This window comes from Venturia canescens, chromosome 5, assembly GCF_019457755.1.
Source record: "Venturia canescens isolate UGA chromosome 5, ASM1945775v1, whole genome shotgun sequence".
In the NCBI taxonomy this organism is placed as follows: Eukaryota; Metazoa; Arthropoda; class Insecta; order Hymenoptera; family Ichneumonidae; genus Venturia; species Venturia canescens.
The window spans coordinates 14,127,574-14,154,324 of record NC_057425.1 but is presented as its reverse complement, the minus strand read 5'-3'; the positions used below and the strand labels follow the sequence as shown (position 1 = coordinate 14,154,324).

The 26,751-nt window shown below is 37.4% G+C and overlaps 1 protein-coding gene across 4 annotated transcripts in view; it reads right to left on the bottom strand.

Moving 5' to 3' along the window:
- The window catches only part of Mitofilin (inner membrane mitochondrial protein mitofilin), a 30,318-nt gene that overhangs the window by 1,327 nt on the left and 2,240 nt on the right, over window positions 1-26,751 (bottom strand). For 3 of the 4 annotated variants that reach the window (XM_043420573.1, XM_043420574.1, XM_043420575.1), the window contains 8 exons: window positions 24,267-24,374; window positions 23,839-24,046; window positions 23,281-23,692; window positions 22,938-23,072; window positions 15,298-15,526; window positions 2,768-2,926; window positions 2,431-2,534; window positions 1,838-2,025 (listed from right to left, as the gene is read on the bottom strand). In XM_043420573.1, coding sequence (XP_043276508.1) covers window positions 1,838-2,025; window positions 2,431-2,534; window positions 2,768-2,926; window positions 15,298-15,526; window positions 22,938-23,072; window positions 23,281-23,692; window positions 23,839-24,046; window positions 24,267-24,374 — 1,543 coding nt within the window. The remainder of the gene's footprint in view (window positions 1-1,837; window positions 2,026-2,430; window positions 2,535-2,767; window positions 2,927-15,297; window positions 15,527-22,937; window positions 23,073-23,280; window positions 23,693-23,838; window positions 24,047-24,266; window positions 24,375-26,751) is intronic. The other variant, XM_043420576.1, reaches the window with a different exon arrangement.

The window sequence follows — 26,751 nt, the reverse complement described above, 5'->3', positions numbered from 1 at the left end:
TCGAGCTGAAAATTATATGCCAAAAATTTTGAGGATATTGGCACTTTGTGAAAAAAACGTTCTTTCAAAATTTGGGACGTTCAAAAAAAATCAAAGGTCTTGCTAATGACTTTTCATATAGCTCATTGTGAAATTAATGAATTATTTTGCCTAAGGAATAAACAAATAACACATTAAACATATTTTTTTATTTTTATTGGTCCGTTATTAATAATACGTCATTCATACGTCGTATATGATAAAATTGCGTTCGTGTTTTCGAATTCCAAGTTGTTCGGATTACCCAAATCGAATAACCGAAATCAATTACAATATCTTTTGTAAGTCGTCAATGAACATCGACGAGAAAATCCCGCTGCTGAGAAGAAAAAATCATGTTGCAGCCACCACTTATCACGGTAATAATTTGAATAATTGAAAATATTGGTTCATTATACGTAAATGTCTATTGTTCATGTTCGAACAATAAACATTTATGTGTAATTAAATGAAAAGAATAACGGAGCGATGGACAAACTCTAAAACGATTTTTATCACGATTAAATAAACGCGTTGCAGGGGAAGGAGAAAATATTATTCAAAATAGGTGCGATGCGCCAATTTCGTCCGCTCCGGGTCAGTGGAAAGTGGTTCCATTGGTACGATAATTTTTTGAATGCCTCGGAAGTGCAACACGAAAATTCGGTGTAACGGTAAATCAGATAATTATAAATTATTTATTGTTTCGCCCACGATCTATAAATTCTCAAGTTTAACCAACGTTCAATTTCCCTCAGGTACTCAAGATCTATGAAGGTTGTATATGGCAACGGGGGTAAGTCTATCTCGATAACACGCCGCGCATCAACGTGGGAGAAACCGACGGATGAGTGGTTGGAGATGGCCAAGCTTTCGCTCGACTACAGCAAATTGAGACGAGCCCCGTTATTTGGGTCATCCATCCGGCTCTCATACACGACGTATCTACTCTCTGACGTACGATATCGCAGCTCAAAAGTTTGGAGCTCCGAGCCCAACAGCCCGTTACACCAACGGACCATGCAAACGTAGAGTTTTCCACTCGTCTCCACTATTTTACTCTCTTGCCGCAGTGCTGCTACACATTCATGAATATCTACGCGATCACTCAAAATTATTAAGCTATTTCGACTTAAGGAAAACGATACACTGTTAAAGGTGAATTATTAATCTAATTATGGATCGACGAAAAATGATTGCTCATCTTTTAATTTGGTAATTTGCTTTAAAAAATGTTCGTTGCCACTCTGTGCAAAATTACGAGCTCATTTTTCATCGCTCAGTATTGTTACATTTTTTTGTTGATAGTAAGATCAATATTCATCGTCTAAAAATTTATTTCTCCAGTGATGTATTGACTTTGATGTATTGAAATTCAATTCCTTCATTCATTAATCATCATCGGTGCTTCGTTTATTCGTATTGTAGTAAAATATAAATTTTTACAAAATTTGTAACGAAAAATGAATACGAAATTATTTCAACAACATCAATAAATCGAGTACGAGGTGGATAAATAATTTTGAGAAGAGTTGTACACGGAGAACGAGATAGACCAGGATCCGACGCCTGTCATTGGTCACTATCCGCGCTTCGTTAGTCGCATTTATCAGATCATTAACATCATTCATTCAGCGAAGATGAGCATGCGTTATTTGCACTCATTTAACATGGATTTGTGATCAAGTGTTTTTCCCTGTCTTCAAAAAAAAAATTTACGGGAAGTTGTTCGTCGTTAATCGTCGTAATTGGTAAGACCGAGAAACAAAGAATAATTTATTTACGAAGAGAGCAAGAGAAATTGAATTGAATTTCTTACCTGGCACGATTCAAAATGTCGTAAGTGTTGAATTTGCTCGTGTCGATGGGTTCGTCGCTCAATTCGCTTTTTGATATAGGATTGATGGTTTTTATAAGTAGAAAACTTTGCAGATAACTCAACATGTAAACTGGCAAGGATGCACCCTCTTCGGGCACCAAGGCTAATCGTCTCGCCATATTTTCAACCTTAAGAAAATCATCAAAATTTATCATTTTATTGCGAATTCCAGATTTTAGGAGATGTCATTTTCGATTCTATTCATTTCGGAATAAAATGAAATAAAATGACAAATTCTACGAAAATTGCAAAATGATAGTTTTATCTTCAGAACACATACGACTCTTACTGATTTTTAATATTTTAAAATTATTGACATCTGCAGCAGCGTCTGCACTACTTTTCAATTTTCTGATACCGCGACTGCCAGAATTTTATCTGAGTATTTGGAGAGCAACTGAGTTTTATGACTGCTTTTTCAGGTTGAGTAAATAGTTTCAAAAAAAATGAAACCCTTCGAGCAATAAGTTTCGAATGTCATATTTATCGAACACGTGAGACATATCGTTGAGAATTTGGGCAAACTTTTCTACCTTAAGGAATCTCTCGCGGAGAGCATCTTCAGGGAAAACTCCACGTTTGGAGGCTTCCTCCGGAATTCCTTCTATCGTAGCTTTAACCAATGAATCTTCTTTGGCTGTGGAGAAGAAAAAAGATAAAGAAACAAAAAATGAGAGAGGGAGGAAAACGTGGAAAGCGAGGATAGCGCGAAGGAAGGTGTGGCGTTTGTTCATTTCAGGAGACATTCCCGACAGAACGTCGAGAAGTTTAAGTGCAAGGAAGTGTGACAAAGCAAAGGAAACAAAAAAAAAGAATATGGTAAAAGGAAGAAAAATGGGGGTAAATGAGAAGATGGCCTGTCACACTCACGCGCTACTTTGTAAACCGCCTTGATCTCGGGTTCCAGTGGTCTGACCGCCTTGTCTGCAGTTGCTCCGGGTGGTGCTACCTTGATGGCTCTTGCCAACGCTTGACAAGCTGCCCAAAGCATCTGAGCGTCACAGGCGCCCTTCTCCTCGTTCAATCGTACTGTGAAAAAGAATAAAAAATTCCCCATTTTTACCATATTTCACAGAAAAAAATGAGAAAAAAATATGGCGGAGATAGATTAGACGTTCGTGATGTTTTTAAGCTTCTTCTCGTTCCTCTGAGTAAAAATCCTTTGAACCGAGAGTTATTATTAATACAAACAGGAAATGAGAAAGGGGTTTAAAGACAAGAGAGGCGAGGGATGTATGATGGAAGTGGGAAAAATGAGAGTCTCCTCTTCCATGCTTGTTTTATACTCCGAGAATGGTATTTCCTCTGCGGTACAATTGAAGAAAGATTGAGCGCTAAAAGGAGGCAGAAGCAAACGAGTGGTTTAGAAGGGATTAAATGAGAAATGAAAAAGAAGGTATAGGAAGAAAAAAGGACGCACTCGGAGCTGCCTGGAACTCGGCCGCTTTTTCATCCAAGTGGCAAGATGCCTTTCCCACCTGAGTGAATCGAGCATCGGAGCGGGAGAGAGAGAGAGAGAGAGAGAGAGAGAGAGAGAGAGAGAGAGAGAGAGAGAGAGAGAGAGAGAGAGAAATGAAAAAAGTGACGAACACTTCGAGAAAAGTTTTGAAAGAGCGCGACGTCGTAACGGAGAAATCCTGCCAAAAGACCGTTTTCTCTGCCTTGGCGACCATCGACTCGTCCTTTTTTCCAAGAAAACTTTACCTGCGGCTATTTTTCGCGACGTTACGTAATTACGAATTATCTCGAAATCGAGAAACAACAACGCCTACTCGAGTTTCAAGGTAAAGAGAAAATGTGATTAAGAATGGAAAAAAGGCGATTACGATTACTCGCGGGACGAAAAATAAAGGTATCGCCGCGGTATCACTTTTCTGCTTTCATCGTCCTTTTCATCCCTCCAACGACCATATCCGCTCGGAATATCATCCATAAAGATGTTATTCTTTTACGACGCTCACAGTTGCCATGTTTCTCTCCGCATATATTTCACTTCTCTCGTTCTAACGGATTGAAAAATACGAGAAAATGGAAAATACAGAAGTACAGAAAAATCGATGGATTTTACTACTCAGTCTGATCGAACTCTGACTCGTCTACACTGGAAAAAAAATTTATTTGAAATACTCGAAAAATGTTCAATTTAAAGTAACTCCTGTACCGCATGCTAGTCAAATGAATACTAAATTTTCAAAACGCTTTTAGACCAAGTTTAACGTACCGATAAAATTTACTGTTAATAGATTCGGATTGAAGCATGTTTTATTAACGTGAAAAAATATTTTAAATGATAGTTTTGCAAAACCATCAACTGATAAATGCGAATTTCCATGATGACACATTTTCACAAGTATTTTTCAAAGAATTATCTGTATTTTTTAACCGATTTCATTGCACCAAGTCTCATTTCGTACCTCAACTGATCCTCTACAAATCCACCACGTAGATTTTTCTTTAAATTCATTCCTTCAGAAATTATTAATGAAAAAGTTTTTTCGCTTAATGAACCATTAGCTGCAACAGTGAAACGATCGAGTTAAAAAAACAACTACATGGTGGATTCATAGAGAACCAGTTGACGAACAAAATGAGACTTGTTGCAATAAAATCGATGAAAAAACGCAGATAATTCTTTGAAAAATACCAGTGAAAATGTGTCAGCTTGGAAATTTGCGTTTATCAGTTGTTGATGGTTTTGCAAAAATAGCGTTTTTAATATTTTTACTTCTTAATGAGATATGCTGTAATACAAATTCACTAACAATACATTCAATCGGTACATTAAACTTGGTCTAAAAGCGCGTTTTGAAAATTTAGCACTCATTTTGAAAATTGAAAATTTTCATAAAAATTGAATTAAATTCATGAAAGAAAATGAAAATTGAAAAATTAGCATACAGTACAGGGGTTACCTTAAGGAGGAGGAGAAAGAAAAGGTTGGGAGCCTTATAAGCGTACGAATGGTGCTCCCCGCTGACGCGAGAGCGCTCGATCCGTAGCCCTCTAACAGACTTCTGTGAAACCAGAAACCGTGCCAGGAGGTAAGCTGTCCCGTTACAATATAATTATTTACTATAAAAAAATGATCCTGTCGTCCAGCCTGAACGTACCGTTGATAAAGTACGGTGGAGGTCTACTTTTTTTTTGCGGTAAATGCTAGTTTAAGGTCCCCTGATAACGATAAGCACAGTTCCGGAGCCTCTTACGGGGTAAAATTTTGAATTATTTCATTTACAATTTTGAATTTTTAACACGGTACCCTATGGGAGAATTAACAATAATATGAATTGTGAAAAAATTGTACGGTGTTCGAGCTTCGGAAAAGTTTATATCGTGAAGAAAACTTATCACGGATTCCGTTTCTTTAAAAAAACACATTACCTTACGGGGCTTTTAAGAAAGAAAACATAAAAAAAATTAGTTTTTTACGTGTCGAAAGCGGATGTCAGTCAGTACTGCTGGTAACAGCTGATTGAACTTCGGGCAAATTCGGGAGTTGCGGGAATTTCATTAAATTATTTTTGGGGCTGACTCGCGTGCTTTCATTCGCCTATTAGCTTCGCTTTTTTAAATAAATTGACCATTTCTTTTTCTCGGTGTACCGACTTAATAATTAACTAGTCAAGTTGAACTATAAATTTTATCTTTTATAATGATCTTAAAGCATTTTATTACATTCTTGTAATAAAAATATTCTCAATGTAAGTGTTTATTAATTTTATTAATAATTGAGACTTCAATTTAATCAATATAAAGTAGTTGTGAACTTGACCAATCATAGAACAGCCGAACTACTTTAGTCGAACTAGTCATGCATTTTCAAGGACAAATCAGAACTGTCACATTCAAAAGTTTCGTAGTTTTAACAACTCTTTCTTTAACCTCTAAAGAACCGAAAAACCAATATATCGGCTCGCCCTGTAATTTCTTTTCACTCGTTTAGTTAATTCACATAAACAAAAATTTAGTGATTCAGATAAATGAACCTTTTTTATAGCAAGCGAATGTTAGTTAGACCAAGCAACATATCAAGCAAAGACATTTAGTCGTTGCAACGATTTTTTTTTCTCAGTGTGCTAGAAATTCAAGTCTCGATAGGACTCGTTGCTTTCAATGCAATTCTTATCCAATAATAAATAAGCTGCACTCAGTTGCCGTCTTCCCCTTCGCTATTTACAATCTCGATGAACGTGGGGTCGAAAAAAGTAGGAATATATTGAGAATGGTGGACAGGCTGCGCTGCTCGGTCCGAGTAAACGTGACTCGAACTACTGGAAGCGTTCGACGCGATTTCGAATGGAATTTTCTTCGACAATAAATAACCAAATAACGAGTGCGTACGAATCGATTGGAAATGCATAGTATCCTGATAACCTGTTTTTATCAAACATTTCACAGAGGCCAAAGCAACGAATATCCGTTTTAGCAAATGGTCCATCACTAATGCTAATTCGAAAAGGTAATAAAATAAATTGTTCCCGTTTGAGTGATAATGCAAAAGGAGGAAAATAGAGAACAAATCGTTTTACATCGACTCAGAATGGATGAATCGTTCATTGCCGATTGGTTTGATCGTATTGACAAATTACGCCAAATAAATTTACTCCTATTTGCAAAGTCACGTTTTGTGGGAATGAAAGAGCTCACATACGAATCCTCTCAGCGACTGGTACTGCGAAAACTGTACGTGAGCCTCAGCAACCCTCTTCGTTCATCAGCACACATTTGTGCAAATCGATGTCATACACGTTCCCGGATACTTGATTCGTTATCCTTGGTATAACGATCCCGAAGCTTGTATTAGACCAACAGGAATGGGCAGTTTAACGATCATACATAGGAATGAAGCACCGCCTGCGTAAACCCGTTTTCTCTCTCGCTCTCTTCCCTGCTTTCAAAATCCAATGGGAATTGAAGCGTTATAGGAGTGTGAGTAAATTAGATAGCGATTAAATCAGCCGGGGATTAAACCTCAAAAGCCGACAGTTGCCCGCGTGACATTTTACGCTTCGTACACACCTACTCGACCTCGTGTTGTATATCGGAATCAGGAGGTGTGTTACCAGCTCTTTTCCCTCTCCCGAATCCCCGGGAAAAGACAGAGAAAGAGAGAGAGAGAGAGAGAGCGAGGAGGCTAAATGTCGCGATATCCGCTGGGACTTTCGTCCCCTCGACGAGTTTCGCCAGCCTCGGAGACTGCTGAAACTCGTGTGTATACGCTATTGGATTTTGCACCGTTCAAATCGAACGAATTTTCGTTTTTTTTTTCTTTTTTTTTTCATCGTCCTGTCTCAAATTAATTTGCAGCTCTGGACCAGAAAAATTCGTGAAACTTTTTTTGTACAGAGAAACTAAATCCGCAAAAAATTGAGTTGGCACCATTGAAATTGAACGATTTTTTTTGTTTCAACACAAAATTCATTTGCAACTTTGCGCTATAAAAATTTGTTACATTTTTATAGGACGGGGAAATCAACGCTACGAGAACGATGGGAATTGAGAGGAGAAAATGCTGGAAAACTGCTCAATCGAAATACGAGTTTTCGTTGATTGAGAACAAATCTTTTTTTCTTTGATGTTCCAGCATTGATTTTTCCATTGATTTACACGATGGAAATAGAGTGCAAAACCACGTACCACGTTCAAAGGTAAAAAGACAAATTAAATTTCATATGAACGACTAGAAAACCTCTCTGATGTCGATTTAGTGGCAATAACATCACATGAAAAAGCAATTGTCATAGTTTCCTTGCAGAATCGTTAATTGGATCCACAACCGATGCTTTTTTCGAAACAATTAACTGCACTGTACATATTTTTCATTGAGGTGTTCAATATTGAAAAACATACGAATTGGCTTTTTCCCTATTTATCAATAGTTGGAGGAACGAGAGGTTGTAGAGAAGCTCAATCGGCGGAGCGAACATTTTTATAAAATTATGTATGCAAAAGAAATCCCCAGAAACCGTCATACTTTCAAAAAAAAAAAAAAAACTCTTATCGGGATTGTTATTGAAACGACACTCCCTTTTTTATACTGCAAATATCGTATTCTGAACTGAGCGCCACCCGAGTCAGCGTTTAGCCACTCGAGGCAACACCCAGTGGCAAAACTCTAAAGGCTGCGTGCAAATATGAGTAATCTGTTTTTCCGAAATTTCATACAGTTTGTGTTATTACATCTTAATTAATTTCATTTAAAAAAAAAAAAAAAAAAACATGACATAATCGTCTAGAAAAAGTCATAATTAAGCATTAAAACATAATTTAAGGTAACTCCTGCACTGTATGCTAGTCAAATGGGTGCTAAATTTTCAAAACGCTTTTAGACCAAGTTCAACGTACCGATTAAACTTATTGTTAGTAGATATGCATTCAAGTATATTTTATTAACGTGAAAAAAAATTTTAAATGATAGTTTTACAAAACTATCAACTGATAGATGCAAATTTCCATGATGACACATTTTCACAGCTATTTTTCAAAGAATCATCTGTATTTTTTAACCGGTTTTATTGCACCAAGTCTCATTTTGTTCCTCGACTGATCCTCTACGAATTCACCACGTAGATTTTCCTTTAAACTCATTCCTGAGAGAAATTATGAATGAAAAAGTTTTTTCACTTAATGAACAATTAGCTGCAACAGTGAAACGATCAAGTTAAAAAAAACAACTACATGGTGGATTCATAGAGGATCAGTTCACGAACAAAATGAGACTTGTTATAATAAAATTGATCAAAAAACACAGATAATTCTTTGAAAAATACAAGTGAAAATGTGTCAGCGTGGAAATTTGCATTTATTAGTTGATGGTTTTGCAAAACTAGCGTTTTTAATATTTTTACATTTCAATAAGATATGTTGTAATGAAAATTCACTAACAATACATTTAATTGACACGTTAAACTTGGTCTAAAAGCGCGTTTTGAAAATTTAGCACTCATTTGACTAGCATGCAGTACAGAAGTTACGGTGGTAATATTAGGTCAAAGTTCAATTACAAACTAGATCCAACGGAAACGGCCAATCACGAGTCAGAGTTTGCATCTAACGAAAATAACGGTCCGAATCGTTCACAATTTTTTAATTTATTATTTTCAAAAAGAAATTTTAATTTATTTTCATTAAACAAGGAAGAAAAAGAATTTTGTTCTCCAAAAACATTTATTTTTGTTATGGAATTATTATTTATTACATGAGCAATGGAAATCAGCCTTAAGCCCACCCAATCGCGTCGCGACGACAGGTTGGCTGGCCAATCCGTAAATTTAGCGACGAAACTCTGGTTCGAGATTAATTTTCTGGGCAATCCAAATCCGAGTTATTTTTAGAGTGAATTATCATTATTATTTCTTTGTCTAGGCGCGTGTATAAAAGGCCGTGCGGAGCAGCAACGGCAGCTCATTCTTGAATCAGCTCTCGCTTCAAGTACACTGGTAGTGACTCTGGAAAACAAGCTCCAACAATTTAAAAAAAACCCACAATTCTCCAAATTTTACACCAAGAGGGAGGGGATTGTGCGATTCCGTGCAGTCTGCAAATTAAAGGGTGAAAAAATTCCTATCCAGTCACACGAAGAAGGGAGGGACCGGTGCGATTCCATATGATTTGCAGATTCTTGGCATAGACCCTTAATAACATCCTCAATAATTTTTTTTGTGAAAGCAAAGAAAAAGTTATTTCGAAAAAAAAAACAATAAATTCTCACTTTCCTCTTTGAAGCGGAGACTGTTTCGGTTAATCAGTCATAATTGAGTCACATCGAGCCATAAAAACAATTATTAAAATTATATAGAATCGTAAATTTTCTCAGATTGATTGAACCACTTTCTGAAATCAAATGATTTATTTGAGACAAAAACGAAATTGGACAAGTCTTAGAATCGGATAAATTTGTTAAGAAACAATAAGGAGATTTTAAGAGAACAATTTTAAGAAAGATAATAAAAGACGAGGAACAAAATTGAACAATCTCTCGAAAGAGCATTGAATTATGAGAAAAGAATTCATAGAATTGGACAAGTTTAGTAAGAATATTGATTCCTCATCAAAACACACCTTTTGTACACAAACTCACTTTCAGTTAAATAAACATTATTATTTATTTTGTGACATCTAAAATCTCGCATTCTCGCTTCTTTCGATACCTGCTCCTAAACTTTTAGTTGCTCGAATTCACGCGTGGCGGGGAGACGCCGGGGGCGTACCGTTACATTATTCGATAGGAAATTCACTTGTTTTTATGGAGGAATCACCTGAGGCGATTGCATGTTGAAAATAAAACGATCAATAAAAACTGGAAATAAAAAATTCGATTGAAAAACATTTGCACCCTCATCCATAAGTTTGAACGGACGAGACACGGTATGAAAATACTGTGAGCTCGATACATTTCTCGCGGAAACGATGTTTAATCAAAAACAGAAGTTCAAAAACCAATGATAACTGGTTGACCTGCGACGTTTAACTAACTTTCGTGCAGAAAACCGAGCACGTTATACAAGTCAAATAGACAGAAAGCAACAGGAATGAAAAAACAAGGAATACAAACGAAAAGAAGGACAGAGGAAAAGGGAACGAGAGAGAGAGGAAGGGAGACTCGAGAAGGGCTTTTCGAGAATTTCTGTTCGAGTCGAGGTCGTGGGTTTGCCGCGATTAGCCGCAACTTCGTGAATCTCGTTTTGACCGCTTATTTTGGCTGCGGTTACAGAATCACTCTCTTCTACCCCGACAGTGAAGCAACGACAATGGACAACGTCCTTCCTCTTTTGCTCTGACTCTCTCTTTCTCTCTCTCGATCCCTCTCTTCGCCTCTCTTATACAGAAGACTTCGAGGAACGAGTTTGCCCACGGTAATCGAGCTACAACAACAAATACTATTTCCTCTCTCACACGCCCACACGAATTCTCGAATTTCCCGGTGAACTCATCTAGAGAGGGTTTCCATTTATCTTTTTGCCAGATAAAAATAGAGTTCACGTTGTTAACGTTGAATTTTGCGTTACGAAATAAGTTTCCTTCTGTGATCCTAAATATTGTAGTTTTGTATTAATTTGTACTGGCGATTGATTTGTGAATATATTTCTGTTACAATTTCTTTTAAAAAATAGAGGCAGAAAGAAAAGGGATGACAGTGCAAATGGGGAGAAGAGCAGCGAAATTCCTAGTACAAATTATGAAGATGGGAGAAAATCGATGGTCGAAAAAATGCTTAAAAGAAGAGGCGCGAGGAATCCTAAATGGAAATCCGTCAAAATGGGGAATGGAGATGAAGAAAGCAATGGAAGAAGTAGGAGAAAGGCAAATATGGCAAAGGATAAGAGAAGGTGATACAGCAGGGGTGGAAAATATAATAGAAAGGGTAACACAAGTGAAGACGGAACAAGAGCTGCAATTGAACTGGACAAGGATGGAGGAATCGAGATATTGGAGCGAATATTAGAACAAGAAAGAGAAGATAGGAATGAAAGAATATTGGGAGATGAGGGGTACACGAATGGAAATAAAAGAAACACGAGCGAGAATGAGGTGTGGGAATATAGGAAGGGAAAGATCCGAAGGGTACAGGGAAAGCAAATGTAGAAAATGTGAGGAGGGAAGAGAAAACTTTAGCACGAATTTGCGAGTACAGCGAAATAAAAGCGGACATGAGGAAGGCAGGTAGGAGAACTAAAAAGATGGCTGGAGAAAGCAGTAGAAAGAGTGGAAGAGAAAATAAATAGAGAGCCAAAAGGAAAATTGAGTAAAGAGTATGTGAGAGGATATGAGTGGATGATGAGGAAAAATGCTAGTGAAAAGAATAATTGAAGAAAAGATAAGGAAAGGACGAAGAAAGGTTGATAACATTTTTTAAAAAATTCAATGTACTTGACACACGACAGAATGAAATAGGCGAACTCGAAGCAGCAATGTCTCTTGGTTGGTTAGGATTCATGGAATATTCGGATTAATTTTTCAGCTACTCAAAACCAATCCTGATTCTTACAGATTAAAAACAAAGGAAAAGCAACGAGCAAACACAAAAGTTATGAAATCTTGCATTGATTTTTGTCAGTTCTCTTTCCATGACAATGAAAAAACGACACTGTTGAGAATGACGTTGAAGGAATGATATAAATGCACGCAGGAAGTTGAAAAAAAAAAAACGTAACGAATCTATAAAATGTGTGTTGGCTATGAAGGCGATAGATCGAATACTTTTGTGAATGAAAATTCCACGAGAGTTGCACATTCCTCGATCATTATTTTGCTTGGATCGTCGGCTTTGGTGGTTGAAAAAAAAGAAACAGATGAATAAAAAGAAATATGGGTTTGCTGATCGGGGAAATTTGTCAGCGAGATAAAATAATGAGGAAGTGATGTGCGAGTTTCTAATTTGCGCGTGTTTTTTTTCTCTCGTTTTTCACGAAACTGCCTCCGTGCACGAATCGCTATTGGCATTCGATGCAGAACTAACGATTGATAGATGAAAAGGGGGGAGGGAACGAGGTCGAGATGGAAGGGATGCGGAAGGATCGAAGGGTTGGAAGTTGTCGAATCAGGGCGGGGGTTAGTGCTCGCCACGAAATTGAATTCCAAGTTTTTTACTGGTGATCCCTTTGGGCTCCAGAGGCAGAAAGGAGTATGAGAAAGAAAGAGAAGAGCAAGACGAGAGGAGTGAACGGATTTCTCTCCCCGTCGAAGCGGTGTCTTTCTCTCATTCTCTCTTTTTTCCTCTCAGTATACAGCCGACGAGCGTATGCCGTGGCATTCATGACTCCTCCTCTCCATATCGATATTGCAATTTTTAGAGGTTGCCTCGGTGCGAGCAAAAAAAGATAAAAGAGGCAGAAAAATCAGCAGCCATAAGGGAATCCCCGCAGCATTGATCCTCCGCGAAAAGCTGATTTTGCCAAAGGTAATCCGACTGTTTTTGGCCTGTTAAACCTTATCAATTCTTCATGAGCATTGAGAAATGTACTCCTCGTTCGAGCCAACGCAAAAGATATAAAAAATTTCAGTTAGCCGAGAATGCAACGTGAATTCATTTGTTCCAATTGGCAGATCAATAGATTATGCAGATTTCTCTTCCCCCCCAATTTCATGAGCACTCGAACAGAGACCAATTTTCAACGGGAACTCGTCGACTCGCGCAGCTGCACTTCTCCATTCTTGGTGCAAAAAGATATTAGAGAATGAATGAACGAAGGGAAAATAATAAAGGGAAATCGGAGATCAGGGAGGACGAACGGGGGGGGGGGGGGGGGGGATAGCAAACTCGAAAACGATAGCTTCTCATGCTGGATCGTTGCTCGATCCTTGTGAAACTGGACACAGATTTATAACTATCCCGATTCTCGTCCCCTGGATTTGATTGTCTAGCTCGTCTCTCACTTTTCTTCGTTGGAAGAATATTTATTTGAAGTGTCTCGTCTTTCTCGTAACGAAATACGAGGGCAGTAGGAAGATTTACTCTGCGCTACAGTCAGACAAATCGTGCGTTGGCAAGAGGATGAGAGAGAGACAGGAAAAAAGTAAGTATCGCAGCGAAGATGAATCGATGAAGGAAAACGTTCGCGAATCTTCGAACCGTTGACGTACAGCCACAAAAAAGACAAAACTTTCAACATCCTTTTATCCTTCCAAGATGTCTGGAGATGTGACAATGAGAGGAAGAGCCAAAAGACGAACGAGTCGTGAGAATGGCTCGACGAAAAGAATAAGAATAAGAAGGGAAAAAAAGGAGTGGAAAAGGGGGAAAAGTCTTGGTCGTATTTCCTGCTGCTCGTCTCATAAACGAGACACGGATAATCTTCAACCTTGCGTCAGTTTCTTCACTTTCACTCGTATTCTCATTCTTTCGAGAATAACTATTTTCCCCTTTTACCACCTTTTTCGAACTATGAATAAGGAAAATGGAGTCTTCCTAACAAAGAATATCTCGTTCTTTCCTTTTTGTCTCAACGAAAACTGACTTTTAAGTAACTCTTGGAACAAAAATGGGCCATCCCGAGCAGTTTTTCATTGATGGAATTTTAATTTCAAAAGTGTTGATGCACACACTCTCCGAGTGACATTTTTGAATCTAGTTCGAGTAAAAAATTAGGCAGCGAGCTGAAACAGTTGTATCGAAGCTTTTTTGTGCGTTTAATCACACGGAAAATCATGCACGTGCAAAGAAAAAAAGGAAGAAGATATGAGCCAGAGGAACAATAAAATGGAAGGCTGTTTGTGCAGGTCTGCATTTAACGTCAGCGTTTTTATCGCAAATAAAATAGCCTGCTCCTGTGTACGGTAATTTGCAAACTTGCCGGGGTGTGACACGTTCACGGGTTAAGGGCAGAACTCGTGTATTACGTCCCTCGTCCTTCCTTCCTCTGAAACAGCTTTTTTCACTCTCCCTCTCTCCGACTCTTTGAGTTTCAACCCGCATCGTTGCGCTCTCGAGCCCAGCAACATTTACAACAAAACTTAACTCTCGTACACAAATTTTTATGTTCACTAACCCGGCGTTTGTAGGGATGAATGATTTACTGTGTAACATTTTTATTCCAAGCAACTCGTAACCTCTCTTGAAAATAAAAATGCAAAATATCTCCACACGTTGTTAAATTTCAAGTGCTTCATCATTCCTCAACAGTGCGGAAGAGTGTTAACAACTCTGCTTGGTATTATACGTCAATAAATTAACCGTGAATTGAAAATTTCAATGAGCTTCAAGATAAATCTCAGCTCCAATGTTTTGCAGCTTTCACACATTTGAATCGTTGAATTTTGCATATTTTTCAGCCCAATATTTGAATGGAGGAATAACTTTCGACGACTGAACCGCAAAAAAGTTATTGGAAGGCTCAATTTTAACTTTTGATAGCTCCGAAAATGTATCACCAAAAGTGCATAAACTCGTTATTAAATTTACTTCAAAACTTCAAGAGAATATGAAAAATTCCATTCCATAAAACGGGAAAAATAGTCTAAGGCATTTTTGACGAAGCTTTAAAGATCATCGCGGAGCTTCATAATTTTATGAAGTATTCGTCAGGCCTCATAAAACGGCTGAATTTTGAACAGTTTTTCGCAAACGACGAACGAGTGAAATTTTCGTGGAATGCGATTACAGCCATGAATAACTTTGTAATCCATTCTCAAAGGCACAAAAAAGGAGATAAAAATAAAACAGCGATTAATTTTCAGAGCAAAGCCGGAGTCTGAAGTGTCACAGAATTTTTTGTTCTCTTATCGGTTTAGTGGCTTTTCAAGCGGAATGAATCGAGGGGATAAAAGGGGGAGATAGTGTGAATAAGCGAGTGGAATATCTCATGATCGATTTCCGACAAATTATAAAAGTACAAAGATATCGCGAGATTGGCTTTTGCGGACAGTGAAAATCTTTGCTTTATGTAAAACGCGATACTCACCGGCGAGAGCAGCGTCAAGACCTCGTAACCTTCCAACAACCGTCGCTAATTGTGCCTTGTACTGGTTCGTATCGGCCTCGACTTGTTCACTCAAAGCACGATCAATTGCTCTCTGTGTCTCGCGCTGTTTCGCCTCCAGCGCGTCCTTTAGATGATCGCTGCTCACCTGTGATTGGAGTTTCAGCTGTTTCCGCATTTCTTCGTCAAACCTCTTTTGTTCTTCCAGTAGCTATGAACAGAGAGTGAAAAAAAGAAAATTAAAAAGAAAAAAAACACACAAGGTAAAAAAATCAGTTCCAAGAGTGGAATTTGGTTTTTGTACCATTCGCTAACCGACTCATTTCTGGATTAATAAACCTGAAAATTCGTTGAAAAAATCTCACAAGATGTTTATTAAATATAAAAGCGTGTCTTCTTATTCGAAATGAAAAGTCTGACGAGTGATTGAACGAAATGAGAAGCCGGTAAACTTGTGAGAGACGAATAGTTGCGCGGTCAAGATCGGTTCTCGCGGATCGTGGAGCATTAACGTAATGAGACTTTGATTAATTATCCGGAGCTCGAGAGCGTGCAGAGAGGCGAGACAGAGGCTAAGTGGGAGTGAGAAAGAGGAAGGAAGCGAGGTGGGGTTGTATGAGAAAAGGTGAAGGCATGGTTGAATCTCGGTGTGGCCTCATTGGCAAGTGACCCAAACGAGCGAGGTGGCCCTCTCACTTGGTCTCTCGTAGGTCCAGCGAGGCATTCTCTAACCTTCATCTATCGTAGCCCTTTCTCTCTTCGCCTGTAGCAAAGCGCTTCGGCGACCCTTTCGCACCAAAGCCGTATTCTCTTCCTTCTGACAATTGGTGTTGGATGTTATTCGCTTCTCTGTCTTTCTCGTTCCGAGACTGAGCTGCACGCCACGTTCCTCTCGTTGTTACTGTGCCAATACACCGCGGTTGTCCACTACCAACGTCCATATATTTTGTGTACCTCTAAACAGCACGAAGCACCAACCTGCCGCGTTTCAACAGAACTCTCTTCTCCGCATACTCCAAGTTTGTACGGATATCCTTCCCATGAAGACCACCGAAGGCGTCCAACGCTCAAGACCCTTAGCTCAACCCCTTCTCTCTCTCTCTCTCTCTCTCTCTCTCTCTCTCTCTCTCTCTCTCTCTCTCTCTCTCTGTCTCTTACTCTTGGTCAAAGTGTGAGAGAGATTCCGATTCGACACACATCCCCCAAGCTGTTTCGTGATCCCTGCGACAAGCTATCGAGGCACATCTGCGGCCTGTGCTTGTCTCCCCCGATGTACGACGTGGGCCTAAAGTGTCAATAATTAACGCCCGACGTAACATGCGATCCATCGACGTAAACTCCTCCAACACATAAGACCAAACCACAAATTTCATGGTTACCGAGGCCAACCACCCCCTTCATACCGTTCAAATTGTAAATTGGGAATGTACGAATGGATTTGGAACTTTCATTTTTTTCAAATATTTTGTAACTTCCTAGACTAAATATCCACGAAATTTATGATTTTCATGGTGTATTTTTACGTAAGGAAATAGGATTTTCATGAAAAAATTAATGATCGATTAAGGGAAACTAATTTCGAAATCGACACGAAATATTATCAAACAAATTATAATTTCATCATTGATATTTTATGTTTCGTGAAACTTCAAACGTCGCGATCTTTATTCGGGTAGATCATGCCCGAAGGACCGTATTTTATGGGTATCTAAATTGAATTGATTTTTACTTCCTAATAAATATATAATTACTTTAAATTAATGTCAGAGTTATTAATTCGAAACGGTAAATAAATTTCCTCAACTTATCATTTGGCGAATGAAATTACAAGTCATTCATTAATCGAGGATCCATCACTGACCAAACCCGAAATTTCATTAGTCCCTGGTGAAAATACTGTAGTTTTTTATGTTAAAAATCGCAATAGAGAGGGCAAAGGGAAAACACAACGAGAAATGGATCAAGAAAAGAGTATTAATAAAAACATAGAAGGCCATGACAGGAATGACCCGAGCCAAGAAGAAACAAAATGCCGAAATAAGCAAATGTGAGGTTATACGAGTGCTCATTACCAATTTCGTTCAATCCTTAAGGTGATATATCTTTATTACTAGCAAGACAAGCATCTCGAAATTTTTCCCAAACCTTCATTATATACTTCATTGTTGTTGTGTACTTTTTCATAAACTTCGTAAGAAGAATTCATTCGTTATATGACTACCCATTCTTAAACTCTGTGTAAATTTCAAGACTTTCTTAAGGTGGTTCCTCCACGAAACAGTTAAATTAGGAAATTATATAAATTTGGCATACGTATTGTTTAACATATGAACAACACCTCTATAAAATTTTAACAAGTTTCACCATCCCGAACCCGAGATATATGTAATTGAAGTTGACTCAATTAACACGTAACATATGGACCATGAATAGGCAAACAGCACATTATTAATTCTACCGCTAGTACTAAAATTAGGAAGTTTATAAAAAACGAGGAGGAGCTAGAGCAGGATATCACAGATATTGTGAAAAAAAATCAAGGTGATTGACCATCTATTTTGACAGATACAGTCTCGAGAAGTACGAAGGTTTAGGCTGCATACGATATATTTTGCAAGCGAACAAGCGAATGTCGTCTGTATAGGCAACCATTTCTGTGTGTCGGAGCCCGGATAGTTTCGTCAAAAAATTTACTCGCGATGTCAGATCAAAAATACTTTTAGAATAAATTTTACGAAAGCAAATGATATTTGTACTATATCTGCTGGCACCGAATACGTATATAGGGTCTTTACAAAGTTATTGATTACGATCCGAACGAATTATCAAGCCTTTTAATATGCAGACGGTACATAACTTTTGGTTGGGGCTGTCGCAGGGGATCGACCTTAAAGATAATCGTTTCGTGGATGAACTATCTTGAACTAACATTATTCTTAAAAATTTCCAGACTGGTGAATTACAAAAATTCTGGAATATTGTTTAAAAAAAGTCAAAACTGCCCAATAAGTCTGGAATCTTCTTCCATTTCCCTACAGGATTTTGCTTTTTTTCAAATAATTACGAGAAATTTGTTGAAATGAAAAAGATAAGTTCCTTAAGGAGTTTCGGTACAGGTCATACAATGTTGCCATGCTAAACCATGCTAAAAACATACAAAATTTCAAAAAGTTCAGCATTTTATAAAATTTGGTGAGCATATTCTTTGGTGCCAAATTTGACAATACAATTTTTTTAAGATTTTTCTTCTACACAGTTATCGAGTAATTGATCACTAAAGTTCACGTGTATAAGCATAGCATTTCCATATTATATATAGGTATACATTCCGGGCATAAGAAATCTGCTTTAATGCGTAATTATTCGATAACTAAGTAGAAGAAAAATTTGAAAAAATTTGTATTTTCGCACTTGATGTTGAAGAACATTATCACCAAATTTGATCAATTTTTTAATATTTAGACTTCTGTACCGAAACTCCTTAATATTTTTAATAGATCGTCAACGTGTGGAGCTGGTGATTAGAGAATCTTCTCGAAGAACGAGCGTTCGAGTCGAAATGATGATGCTGCGATATTGGCAACAGAATGCCACTATTCTCGCCACGAACCGCACAAATGATTTACGACATGACGTGAAAATAGGCTTGGAGACTGGTAAAGGGATGGGAAATGGGAGAGGGAGAGGCGGAATATCACGATATTGACTTGGCCGATATTCCGAGCGATATTTTTCCTATCGACGGATACTTCCGCCGTTAAACTGGATATACGACCGGTTGATTTCATCCCCAAAAACCATATCCCGATTTTGGTACGAGCGAACAAAAAACATACGAGAAAAATCCGTGCAGCGTACGTTATTCGAGAGGGTAGAAAAATAATAGAGGAAAGAAAAAACGACGAAGTTAAGCTCGTGATTGCTGTATGCGTAGAGAAAAAAAATTCGCACCATCCCAATTGCGAAAAATGTTTTGTTACTTTGTGTGTCAACAAAAAATGGCTCTTCCGATCGAGAATTTACCGAAAATATTTCTGTTTATTGGAAAAACAGATTTCGTCATAGCGGTATTATTTTCAGTTATCTTCACTTCACCTACAGTTTTGCGGCTGAAAAAAAATTCCAATCGAAATCCTATGCGTTACAAAGATTTTTTCACTCTTCGATTTTGAGCTGCGTTTTTGAAACACGAAAGTAAGACTCACATTTTTCGTAACTTGCAAATATAAAATGAAGCAAGAAAAGTTGAAAATTTGTAAAAACGAAAAAATTAATTCATTTTCAGCAGGCTTCGTACAACATGAAAATCCAAGAATACACGAGGAAAATACTTTTTGTGGATTGAGAAAATGGGAGTTTCGAGGGTTCAAGTATCACGACATTCTCGCAAATAAAGAGAGTAGAAACATCGAGAAAGCGCGAACTCGAAGATCGCAATAACACGAGAGAGTTTTCCTGGATTCTTCAAGTGCAATAACGTACATAAAAGTGTGTGTGCGAGTCAGGAAGCGAAAGGAGATAATACCCAAACTGAAGAGTAAACGATCAGCACTTATTGGTGCGAACAACGCCACTGAATATATTTTTTTTTACTATTTTTTTCGAAAGAAAAAAGAACGAATTGACAAATAAGGCAGAGCGCGAGTTCGACAGAAAACTTTGTATGACCTCGGTATTTCTTCGTGTCGGAGAGATAGAAAAAAGCACGAAACTTTTGATGCCAAAGAGAAGCGAGGACCACGCAGTCTCGACATTTTTGGAGCATTCTCCATCGATAGTCGAGAGAAATGATAATAAAATAGAAAATGAAAGTAGTAAAAGAAAAAAGTTGCATGGCAAATCGTGAGGCCTGCTAGGATGGCAATTTTTCTCGTATTGCCTTCGGATTGCCCCTGTCTAATGTATTATACACGTAATACTAAAAGTACAGAGGGTACAGAGCAGTATCATATGAGGCCTGTTCTAAAGAGATCATATTGCTCCCAGGCTCTCTCATTCTCTCTCTCTCTCTCTCTCTCTCTCTCTCTCTCTCTTCCTCTCTGAATTACTGTAGCGAATATACATGTTTTTTCCTCACTACCTTGCCCTTTACCGTCCCAATGCTACCGAAATACTGGCAACGATCCAAATGGAAATAGATAAAAAGCTGGAGGGATCGCGTACGAGAGCCTTCTCTCCTTTCTTCCCATCTGTTTCCTCTCTCTCTCTCTCTCTCTGTCTCTCTCTCTCTCTCTCTCTTTGTCATCCCCGCAGGCACGTTTCCGTATATTTTCCATGTTAGCCACATAGGGTATATTTTTCGTGATGGTGTGTGTTACATTTCGTGGATCGTGCCACGCCAAGCCTCTATTTCTGTTCCCTGTAGACGTTCTATTCATATCCCGCCTTGTATTCTTCCAGATCACGGTCCTCCGGCGTTGTCTTTCCATTTCTTTTCCTTCCTACCACATTCTGTATTACCTACGTAAACGAGGATACACTGTAAGGGATTAGATACCGAACTCTCGCGTATGTGCGCCTCGTGTAGGAAACATGACCGACTTGATCGGCTAACAGATTCCGTACTTCTCGGTCAACACCTCCTACAACTCAAACGGATATTCATGTCATTGCTAAAACGTCAGGTACACAAGAAACATAACTGAATAAAGTGTATCAATGATTGCGAATTTTACAAGCTTGGAACGATGTTTCAGGCAATAGTGTGCACATGGAATATTTTACTCTTCAATCGCATATCGAAAAATCTTTATTCTCTTTGTCGATTTCTTCACTCGTCGGTAAGTTTTCCTTACTTTTTACAAATCTCGTAATTAACAAGGGAATAAAAAGTTTGAGCACTTTAACGAAATGCACAACGAAGAATTTTTTCCTGAGTGGCCACACGTGGCTAATTCGTGGAGCTGAATCTCGAGAAATCTTAATTGGTTGTTTCAACTGTTCTAACAGTTGGATGGATTTGAATATGTCGAATAACCGAATTTTAGAACGGTCGACATTCGAAACTTTAGAAGTTGTGATATCAGGTTGGAGAAAAATAAGAATTAGAAATTCTTAATCCCGATCGATTATTTAACATTTTAGGTGTTTAATCGAATATTCTTTCTTTTAATTCGTATTTACTCGAAAATATACACTTCGATACACTTCGAAAATTTGCTATGTTTTGTAGCAGCGCTGTTTTATATCGCCATTCTATTACATTTCACCAAAGTGCATAGTAATTTTGATGCCGAAAGCAGTTCTCTCAAATTTTACTATGTACGACAGGCAAAATTTAGGTCTGCGACATTCTTACATCGAACGATGCATCGATATCCGAATGTCACTCGTGTCTTTGGCGAAATGTTAAAAATTGGTGAATTGGACTGGGCAAATTGCTTGAAATTTTACTAGGTGCCACAGGTTAATTTTCATGTTTATACGGAGCAACGCCTCGTATAATTGGTGGGCGCATGAATTTTGCTATGTTATTGAGCAAAGTTTTCGTATAACACAGAGAAACGACTGATATGTTATCTCCTAAATTTTCATCGAATCATTTCATTATTTACTATGTTTTTGATCAAAATTCGCTCGGTGTTCATTTTTGATATAGTACAGCGCGTTATTTACAATGAACTGTGGTAATGATTCCCCAAACTTTTGCATTATTTGACATACTCTATAGAGATTATTATTATAATATCGATGTGGTCTGACGTTACTATAAAAACATAGTAATTTTTGCTATAAAAGTCTCTCCGTGTGAATTTTTCGAGTCTACAAAACTTAGGGACCGTACGCAGCGTCTACAGTGTCACTATGCGGTCAATTTCAAAACTTTCTAGGTGCAATTTGAAGCAGGCGCATATGGGAATTATTACTTTTCGCATTATTTAACAAAATAAATTTATTATTTTTTATCATGTCTCGATCGAGAAAATATTGTTGCATTCAAGAGTGCTCTAATGCACAATTTCGACGTCGAGACATTGAAGTAAAATTTTATTATTTCCCAGAGGGCACAGTCCATTCTCCATGGAAAAGTGAAAAATGGACCAAATGAATCAAAAGGTTAAACACTGTCAACTCATCCACTAAGCTTTCTGTTTCGACGACATTTAAAACGTCATTCGATTCAAACAGTTTTTTTCCTTTTACGTCATTTTGATTTTGAATGCGATCATTTTTGATCGGACAAAAACCGTATTTGATTACTTTAATCATTATTTTTTCCGAAAAATTAAATATTTTCAATGATATACAGTCAAAATATCATCAGAAAAATTGCATATTGAAACACGAGAGAGCGCGCTCATCGACTGTAGCGCTGCTCTCTATAGCTCACGCATGGTCCCTGTGAGACGCGTGTAATAATTTATGAATCAAAAAAATAATAGTCGAATTTTCGGAAAATCGAGATTTTAGTCATCGTTCTATGGATGGTTGTTACATTCTATTTTCGATGCAAACGTGCTTCGAACTTTGAAGTTTTTACTTTTTTTATTTTCGACATTCAAAGCTCTAGTCGAATTGATCTGTCTCCATATTATTATTCGAAGTTTATAAAATCAAGAATTTAGCTGTTCGAATTTTTAGTCATTCTAACATTTTATGAGCTCGTAATATTTTGTACTCACCTTTTTGCTGAATTCTTCTTCAAGTATGCGCTTCTCCTTGTTAACTTGATTGCAAATCAGTGCCTCGATCTTCTCATCCTTGGCAGACTCGCCAACCGCTTTCAACGCCGCTTTCAATTGCGCTTCGTCGATTGTCTACGAAAGAATTCAAAATTCTTACAGAATACGTTCAACGATATTAAAAAGATTTTCGTTTTCAGCGGTTCCAAAAGATTTTCTTCTCATTCAAGATTCATGCTGTTAAAATTCATTAATTTTTTCCATTTTAAGTTGAATTTTTTGTTTCTTTCGATTTAATTTGTCAATATCAATATTATTTGTAAATAGTAAAAACATTGTTCACCTGCAACTTGGCCAGTTCTTTTTGCAGGTAATTCACTTTATTGTACATGTGAAGAACGAATAAGTCGAAAGCTTCTTCGTTAACGGAGAATCGTTTGTCGTTGATGTTGACATTGGGGAAAAGAATTTCAAGTTCCTCGTTCAAAGCTTCACGAGCAGCTTTCACCTGTTTCCAGTAACGTTCAGTGATGTTTGCCGAACGCTGTTCAGACTCGAACTTCTTCTTCGCCTCATCGACGTCGTTCACAACTTTCTTGAGGTTTCTCCTTGCAACGGATTTGATTACCGGCGGTGCATCGAACTGAGGATCGTCGATGAGCGACGACAATCTCTTCAGAGACTGGAAAGCATCTTCCGCGTTTTCTTCGGCTTCGCCGAGAGCTGCTTTTCGTTTTTCAGTGGCTTCTTTCAGTCTGTGAAAATTCAATAAATGTCAAAAAACTGATAATCGGCAAAAAAATTTCAATAAACTTAAAATCGTTGTATTAAACACGTTTTTATGGCGTATTCAATGGAAAAAACATGAAAAATTATCTTGATCCGTGGTATTCACACGTACCTTTGCCATACCGGAGCTCCGGCTTTGCCAGCTGTTTCTATGACTTTTGTAACGTCTTGATTGTACTCTTGGATCGCACAAGTTGCCTTCGTATAAGCCGCGATAGCTCGAGAAGCAGCCTGACCGCAGTAAGTTTCGAGCTCAACTAGATTCGCTGGTTTCAGCTCGTCCGGTACGTCCTTCTTCACTTTGACTGGTTTTTCAACGACTGCAATGGCAAAATTACCCGCAATGATACAATTTTCTTCTGATAAAGGGAAAATAATTGATCGATCATGATGTAACCGTGCAATGATTCCGAAAGAGAAGGAAGACTTGGATTTTATTAAAAATTCGACCAATTTTTTTTTCATTTTTCTATACGATTGCCGAAAATGTGTGTGAAACGAAAAAATTTTTCAAACGTAAACCTAAATTAACCAACCTACCGACTTCAATTTCATCGCCTTTTTCTTTGCTCAAACGAATTTCGGAATATGGTTCGTTAATCGGTGCATCCTTAACGTCAACGAGAGGCACGAAAGCTGGTTTTGGCGCTGATGTACAAAGGGACACACAATTGTTAGTTGGATTGGAGCTCTGAGAAACTCAAGTTGCCTCGTACCTTTCATGGGCCATTAGGCATATTAATCCATGAGGCTTGATTAAAATTTTTCTACACCAATACTTTCGTCATCAACACAGTAGAGGAGATCAATTGAAAAAATCGAATAAAACTATCAAAAAATCGTCAGTATTGCCATTAGTATTAAATTAATATCGTACGATAAAAAACACCGGCACACAAAAAAAAAAGTTGTCTGTACTTTTGACGGGACACATATATTCCCATGTATTTTGACCCGCTGAATCCGAATCTGAGGTCCGTTTGACCCCTACACCCTAGAATTTTGAGAAAACTTTAAAAAACCGAAAAAAATCAACAAAATCGGCGGTTTTGATGATTTAACCATTTTTTTCGACCTAAACTAAGCATAATTTTCATGTATTTCGATCCGCTAAATACTTATCCGAAGTTTATTCAGACCCTTAGCCATTTGAAGTCTAAGTAAATTCCAAAAAACTCCTAAAAATTGCGAAAAAAGCTAAAAATTCCCAGTATTGTGATTGAAAAAACTTCATTGAGCTAAATAAATAATTATTTTCATGTATGTTGGTCTACCGCATATAAATCTCGAATTTCCATGGCTCAGACATTTCCAAAACTTTAAATAAATGGCAAAAAACCAATAAAAATTGAAAAAAATCGAATTTGGTATTATAAAAATCAATTTGTAATTCAAAATAAATTTAAAAGATCATACTACACGATCTGTGTTATATAAGTGAAGAAGATTTTGGCCTAAAACTTAAAAAAAATCAATCTTTTAAAATAATCTTATCAATAACGTTTGATTTAGAATTTTTATTTATTCTCCGCTTATATCTCACTCTTTTATCTTCGAATGTCCTGCACAAAGGATTTCTTTTGCGTTTTCTTACTCCTCCAGGTATATCTCTCTTCAGTGTCCAACAATGATCTGCCATCATATTGACGTCCCACTTTCCTTGGTAACGTTTTTCCATTACACTGTTGTCTTGATGGAATCTTTCACCTTGCTGAACGAATTTGAATCCTGGTTCTCACAATGTTACGCGAGAACCTCTAATTGATCCATCCAAGTACTTGTTACCACCACTTCATATCAAGCTTGGCCTTTCGAAGCAATTTGTGAAAGCTTTGGATAAAGATGGCAACTGTTTTACGTACTTGGGCGAAAAATTTCCAGCGTTAAGTGATGCTAAGTTGAAAGAAGGAATTTTTTATGGAACCCAAATTCGGACATTATTCCAGGACGATGATCTTTAATATGAGATGAACGATATTGAAAGAGCAGCTTAGGGAAGTTTCAAAAAAGTATCACAGAACTTTTTAGGGAATACGAAAAGTGAAAATTACGTAAATTTAGTTGACGAGTTGTTATTCAACTATGACACTTTGGGTTGCTTAATGAATTCGAAATTGCACTATTTACATTTTCACCTTTCATACTTTCCTGAAAATCTTGGTCATTATAGTGAAGAGCAAGGTGAAAGATTCCATGGAGACATCAGTGTAATGGAAAAACGTTACCAAGGAAAGTGGGACGTCAATATGATGGCAGATCATTGTTGGACACTGAAGAGAGATGTACCTGGAGGAGTAAGAAAACGAAAAAGAAACCCTTTGTACAGGACATTCGAAGATAAAAGAGTGAAATATATAAGCGGAGAATAAATAAAAATTCTAAATCAAACGTTATTGATAAGATTATTTTAAGAAATTGATTTTTTTTTAAGTTATAGGCCAAAATCTTCTTCATTTAACACAGATCGTATAGTATGATTTTTTAAATTTATTTTGAATTACAAATTGATTTTTATAATACCAAATTCGATTTTTTTCAATTTTTACTGGTTTTTTGCCATTTATTTAAAGTTTTGGATATGTCTGAGCCATGGAAATTCGAGATTTATATGCGGTAGACCAACATACATGAAAATAATTATTTATTTAGCTCAATGAAGTTTTTTCAATCACAATACTGGGAATTTTTAGCTTTTTTCGCAATTTTTAGGAGTTTTTTGGAATTTACTTAGACTTCAAATGGCTAAGGGTCTAAATAAACTTCGGATAAGTATTTAGCGGATCGAAATATATGAAAATCATGCTTAGTTTAGGTCGAAAAAAATTGTTAAATCATCAAAACCGCCGATTTTGTTGATATTTTTCGGTTTTTTTAAGTTTTCTCAAAATTCTAGGGTGTAGGGGTCAAACGGACCTCAAATTCGGATTCAGCGGGTCAAAATACATGGGAATATATGTGTCCCGTCAAAAGTACAGACAACTTTTTTTTTTGTGTGCCGGTGAAATTATTTCATATTACGAATTTC